The sequence below is a fragment of the Apis laboriosa genome, unplaced genomic scaffold, assembly GCF_014066325.1.
Source record: "Apis laboriosa isolate Shangri-la unplaced genomic scaffold, ASM1406632v1 scaffold5_cov152, whole genome shotgun sequence".
Classification (NCBI taxonomy): Eukaryota; Metazoa; Arthropoda; class Insecta; order Hymenoptera; family Apidae; genus Apis; species Apis laboriosa.
Window position 1 is genome coordinate 632,038 of NW_025223857.1, and position 6,876 is coordinate 638,913.

The 6,876-nt window shown below is 41.4% G+C and overlaps 1 protein-coding gene across 2 annotated transcripts in view; it reads left to right on the top strand.

The window, feature by feature from the left end:
* Window positions 1-6,876, top strand: part of LOC122718162 (single Ig IL-1-related receptor-like) — a 52,368-nt gene that overhangs the window by 33,124 nt on the left and 12,368 nt on the right. For both annotated transcript variants that reach the window (XR_006347335.1, XM_043942944.1), the window contains exon 3: window positions 4,843-5,056. Coding sequence is in view for 1 of the 2 variants with exons in the window: in XM_043942944.1 (XP_043798879.1) it covers window positions 4,843-5,056 (214 nt within the window). In the remaining variant the exon portion in view is untranslated. The remainder of the gene's footprint in view (window positions 1-4,842; window positions 5,057-6,876) is intronic.

A 6,876-nucleotide genomic window follows, 5' to 3' on the forward strand; every position in this document is an offset into this window, starting at 1 on the left:
GAGAGAGAGAGAGAGAGAGAGAGAGAGAGAGAGAGAGAGAGAGAGAGAGAGAGAGAGATGCGTCACGGTTCGCTCGGATGCTAGTTCCTAGAGCGGCAAATCGATTATTTTTCTCGGAAATGAAACCGTCCTCGGTCCTCTCTCCGAAGGCGGCGAGCGGAGGAATCGCGTGGGTGGTGAGATAAAAGCACGCGCCACCGCGTATCTCCGCTTAGATTCGCGGAATCTCGATTAGAAGCTTTTCCACGAACCAATTTCCCCTCTCCCCTCTCCCCCTCCCCGCGCGTCTTTTTATCGTTCGTGTCGAGTGCGCTAGCATGATTCGATTTCGATATCCTCGTCCCGATGCGATCACCTTCGTCCCCTCGTTGCAATTTCCATCGTCGGTTTCCGTTGGAAACCGGAAGTTCCGCTCGTTCCAACGTTATTTTTGGCCCAAATCAAGGTTTTTCGGTCGAGAAAAAGCAGCGCCTCGTAAAGCGGGTGAATAAGGAAAGTGAGAAACGAAACAAGAAAAAAAATAACAAAGTTCACGAAAGATGATAACGCGAAAGGTGGGAGAGGAGGGGAACGTTTATAGCGTAAATAGATATAGCGTGTGGGGGGGGGGCGAAACGGGAGGCACAGGGAAGTGGAAAATTAATTTTCGAGCGAGTAACCCGTTGAAACTCGCCTCGTATAAATATGCATACGCGTTTAACGTCGGCGGGTGGCGGCGAGTCGGCTGCACCGGCCTGGCATGGAAGGGGAGAGAGAGAAAGAGAGAGAGAGGAAGAGCGAGAGGGATAGAATTACGAGCCAATACCTGAGGGCTAAGTGCATGGAATGGTTGCGCGCCACGTACATTAACCAAACGCGTGTATCTCGCACGAGAGAGAGAGAGAGAGAGAGAGAGAGAGAGAGAGAGAGAGAGAGAGAGAGAGAGATGGTTCGATGATGCTGCTGGTAACGCAATTAGCCGACGCACCCTACCCGCTTCTATCTCCCCTATTTTATTTCATTCGACAATCGCCTCTTTCAAAGTATTGTCTTTGATGTCTTATAATGTCCCTGAAAAGGTCTTATGTATACATTATAATCAATACGATAATTTGTGAGAATTTGTAAAAATTTTCGAACGACATTTATCGAAAATTTACGTATGTTCTCCCCTTTGAGGGAGAGAGTGCAAGACGATACATGTCAAGAATGTTAATCGATCAAGAGAGGATGCCGATTTCTCGCAAATCTATAATCTGATAGAAATCATTCTTCCCCCCTTTAAGAGATTAATGTGAAATCCTCGAGAAAAATGAGACCGTCCTTCTTCCCTCGATCGAGTAAGTAAATATCGTCCTGTCCATCGATTATTTCTATGACGACGAAGAGATGGAGAGGAGAGGAGAACCGAGAGAAGGAGAGAAGAGTATTTGAATAAAGCTACCCACGCGCGATTCCGAGAAGCCTTGTTAAACCCGTGAAAGGAATCGCGCGCGCCCTTTCTTCGCTACGGTAACCAGAATTCTTGGAAGTCTTTCTCCGACCTATCGCCGCGAGTCGTGGCTTACCTTCCCTCTCCTCCCTCTCCTCCCACCCTCCTGTATCGAGAGTAAGCGAAGCTTTCTCGCTCCTAACTACGTCCATTGTACGCGTATATATGTATGTATATATATAGTTTTCGAGCGAGTAATTTGTTGCTCGATCGGTCGCTTAACTTTCTCGCTCGACCGGGAAGAAGAAGAAGAAGAAGAAGAAGAAAAAGAAAAAGAAGAAGGAGAAGAGTATTTTTCTTCCCTCCGAGAGAAAGAATAATCCCTCTCGATTCCACGATAAAGAGAGAGAGAGAGAGATTGCACGACGTGATTACTTTTAGTCAAGAGGACGTCAAATCGTTCAGATCGGACACATCTTTCTCTCGAGAGAAAGAGAGAAAAAGAGAGAGAGAGAGAAAGAGACGCATCTTATCTTGCCGAGGAAAAATCTTCTTTCGAGGAGCATTTTCCGTTCAAGAGATAAAAGACTTCGAGAGAACGTTAAACGATACGAGAAGATGGCAAATACGAACGTCAACAGGGAGAAGAGGAGTCGATTGAACGAGTTTCTTCCTCTTTTCCCTCCTATTGTTCGATACACCTTTCGAGCGGTCGAACGGAAAGAAAGAACGTACGACGAAAGTTTACGACGGTAAAATCGTTCGCATCGGGCCAAACTAGTTTTATTCATCTTGGCAAAGATTCGTCCCCACCGACCACCATCTTTTTCTTCTTCTTCTTCTTTCTCCTTCGTCTCTTTCGTTACACTTTTATTTTCACCGTGAGAACAAAGCTGGTCTGCCGTCGTTCGTTTTCAACGATCCTTTTTAGTCGGAAAGAGAAAGAGGCGATGCACTATTCTCCGCGATATTTGGGATACACGATGAAATCCTAGAACGGATCGAGGCTGACCACCGCGAAACTTCCGATAGAAGTAGGCGTTATACACGATATGATGCACGTGTGCATCGCGACACGTGAGCCACACGTGCATCGCGAGTCGCGCTCCCTCTCTTTCGATTAAGTCGAGCTGTGCGTGGTCGAGTCGAGGAACACGTTTATATTTTCCGAACTATGAGTTCACCGCCACCGATACGCGACGAGCTGTTTCTCTTTCGTCGATCGGATTTTACCTTTATCTCGTTGCCGAGAATATATCCAATCGATGCCAGAGATCGGACAGACGATATCCGACGGATGGTTCCAACGTGCACGTACGCGTAACGTGTGTGCACGCGTCACACCTTTCGACCTCTCCTTCGCGCATGCGCGCGGTTCTGCGTACATGTTTTACCGAGTATCTTATCCGTTTAATTTTAGCGAATGGAAAGTATCTCGCGTGTTTTCGATAACGTTAAAAAAAAAATGGTTGGAATTAAAGCGGTAAACGGTTTCGAGGGAATTGTCGCTATAAATAAATAACCGGTAATCCATTTGGGAGGTATTTAATTATCTAGTTACGATCTACTACTTTTTCTTTTTTTTCTCTTTTTTTTTTTCATGAAGAATTACGTAGTGCATCGATCAATGAATTATAGGAACGAATAACGTGGCACGTGTACTTCTTTCAAAACTTTTTTCAATTTTTTAACATTATCGCAAATAAAATATCCGAACGATAAGTATATTTAGAATTAAGGAAACTGTTTAAAAAAAAATAGCCTAGAAAGACGTATGGCGAATAAGTAAAAATGAGTACAAAAAAATTGCTTCTTTTAAATTGTAATTCTCCTAATAAAATCGAGAATTTGGAGGAAAATTTTTGAATTCTCCCGATATCCAATATCGAAGAGAATATAATACGAAAGGAGGTGGCAATTTTTTTGCATTATTCGACGTACTTTTCACTGTTGAAAAAAAGTATCGCGGGACGGCATAAGGACAAGAAGAGTTCTTTGCTAGAATCTTCTATCTTGCTAGGATTGTCTATCTTTAGTTTTGTTGACGATCCTGATACCACACGTCTACTATAGTAGTAGAAGAGTTATGATTACGCGTGAAAATAGTTTCTTTCCAAATTAACCAATTAGACCTATATTTCTTTCGCGAAACTTTTTTCAAGAAATACTGGAATGGCATCTATGCGTGAAAAATTAATCAATCGCTGTCCATCCGCGTTCATTTTTTTTTTTTTTTTGCGATATCGATATCGAAAACATTTCGTAATACGTGTGTATCATCGTAAATAAACCCTAGATATAAAATGTGATTTTTCCAAAAATTGGTAAATCTTTCGAAAATCAATTTCGATTCGATCGACCAGGATCTCAGAGAATTACGACAAACCGAAAGCAGCCGCATTTATTCCTCACCTCCCTCAAAAGACAAAGGAGAGTTTAATTCCCGAAGTATCGATCGCGCCTTTTCTTTTCTTCTCCTCCCTCCCTTTCAACTCGAAGATCGATCGAAGAAAATCAAAGTTTCACGTATCTCCAAGGTGGAAAGTTGTTTCTTCTTCTTCGTTTCGAGGTAATGGACGGTTTCCTTCCCCTTCGCTCGAGCGCGTTTACCACGAAGCTCGAGTTTGGGATGGCGAAGGAGGAAAGGAGGGACGAGCGAGATAGCAGGGACCGGTTGAAGCGGCGTTCGAGAAACGAGCGAGAGCCGTATTCAACAAAGCTCTCTCTCCCCTTTGTCTCGGTCCCGTGGAAGAAGAAAGGGGAGTCGGTCGAGTCGTGCGCGTGGATAATTCGCGGGATCTCCCACGAGGGAAACGAAATATATTCACAATTATTCACCGGACGGTGACGGTGTTCGACCGTAGGATGCAAATAATAAAGTTTCTCCATCGACAGCGGTCCGATTTAACCAAAATTAAGAACACGTTCGTACTACGTAAATATCATTAGCGCTAATTTTCAGCTAATTGATATATATCGTACGATTTCATAATTCCGAATCTGTTTTTTCTTTTTTCGAATCTGCGATAATCCGTCGTAATAAAATTGTTTTAAAAAAACGAAAGGCAGAAACAGAAGGTGGAATCAATTTCTTTTTATTATTATTATTATTATTATTATTATTATAAATATAATATGAAAAAAATATTACATTAACGGCTTTTAAAATATAATTTAAAAATTATTTCGAAGAATTTTAAGAATCAAATATACGTACCGTATTCGATTCCCGAATATTTCATGATTTGAAATATCGATGATGAGATTATATTTATAACTACTCTTAAGTAATATTAAATTTTTTTCGATCAAAATTTTAAAATCGAATTTCGGTCAGAATCGAATCGCGGGTCAAAATTGGACCGTTGTGCGATTTCTCGATAGTGATATAATTTGAAAGAAAGTGAACGATGACGGTGTGTGCTTTCCAGGGGAGAAATCGAGCGGATACACGGGGAAACCGCTGCCAACGTACAGGCCAGCCTCGCAGTTGGTTCCGCTGGGAGGAGCTGCGAGATTGTTCTGCGAGGCGTATCTCGGGAAGGTGGAGCTGCCGGACGCGAAAAATTCGGTGACTTGGTCGAAGAGCGACAGCAACGTCACGTTGCCGAGTCACGGAAGGATCGCCCAGCACAAAGTTTCCAGGTAAAATTTTCCACTTTATCAATTATTTCGAACTCTTCGAACTTTCTCTATCTTGTCTGATACACGCCTTGATCGAAAGATCGATAAAGGAGAGCGAGAGTCGAGGAACGAGGGAGCATCGAACTGCTAATTAAGCGCCACTTGCCAGTATCGGAATTTGGCTTTGATCCCGAGGATGCGCGCGCATATATATATATATATATATATATACACAAGCTCCTGAATCGGTTAATAGGAGCGTGGCTAACGAGAAACGCCGAGTAATGAAATACCCGTGGTCATTATCGCCAGAAATACGGATTTCGCGAAAGCAAGGACGAGTTGGGCAGGATCAAACGTGGATCAAAGAAAATACGAATCGCCAAAATTCGACGAAATTAACGTGAAGATATATATATATATATATATACACACACATATACACATATATATATAGCTGATTCGCGTTCATTTCCGGCAAATGCAAATGGTTTCGCGTCCAAATTACTATCCTATCTCGCTGGGTAAATTTCGAAAATGGTGGAGACGAAACTCTTTCTCCGATTAGCGGAGGATGAAAACTAAAATTCGGTTTAACTTGTTTCGATTCGCGCGAGGGAAAAGAAAGTGGGAGGTTGAAACGAGGCAAAGAGAGGAGGGAGAGGGAAGATTAACCTTTTTCCTTCACAATGGAGAAGGAATCTTTTCGATGGTAATGCCAATTCCTCGGATGCGGATATATCGTGATTGGGATACGAGTATTTTATCGTTCAAAATAATAATTATGATAATAATAATTGGAAATAACAATTAATTGTAATTTTAACATAAATTAATATTAAAAATATCAATAATTAAATTTATTAATTTTAGATGAAATTTATTGAATTAATTGTAAAAATTTAATTAAAAATTAAGATTAAATATGGAAAATTATAAAAAAAAATTTACCAAATTATTAAATGATAAAATTAAATAATATGGCGCCTTTTTATTCTCTCTAATTTGTTTATTAATTCGAGAGATATAATAAATTAAGAGATATTTAATAAATTAATAATTTATGCATTTATGTTGTTTTATTAATCTTAATAGGTCAAATAGTTAATAATATTTGATTAAATACAAAATTCAAATCAAAACGTGTAATATATTTAACGTTTAAAATGAATTTTCGATAAATTAAATTCGAAAGGGGGTAAATTAAAAGTAAATTGAAGTAATTGATCGATTACACAGCAAACGCGAGATTCATTTACATCAACGCTATTTCCTATTATTTTCACTATCTATTTCATCGCTCCGTGCATACAACGTAAACAAAAATAAATGTTGAATTTTTTTACGACGAAGGAACGTTTCGCTTCTCTCTCTCTCTCTCTCTCTCTCTCTCTCTCTCTCTCTCTCTCTCTCTCTCTCCCCCTCCCTCCCTCCTTCCCTCCTCCCGTTTCGTCGTCGAGCTCGCTCCTCGATCATCGTGGCGAGATAGCGGAACTCTCCGTAAGGCCATGGGTGGTCCATCGAGCGTCTCATATTCTAAACCTCGCCTCGCCTCGTCTCGCTTCGCCGCGCCTCGTCAGGATTAAAACGAGATCCTCGATACCCGAACCGACTCACGACCGCTCACCTCTCGCTCTTTCTCCCTTTCTCCAGATTCCAATTTACATTCCATTCGCTTTTAATCGAGCTTCCATTATGCCCGGATGGATCTCTCGAATTAATCTATCCTTCCTTCCTTCCTCAACTTTCCTAATTTTTTCGAAAAATTCGAAAAAAAGCGGAGGGAGAGGGGAGAGGGGAGAGGGCGAGAGGAGGTGGAGGAGAAGGAGGAGGTGGAGGAG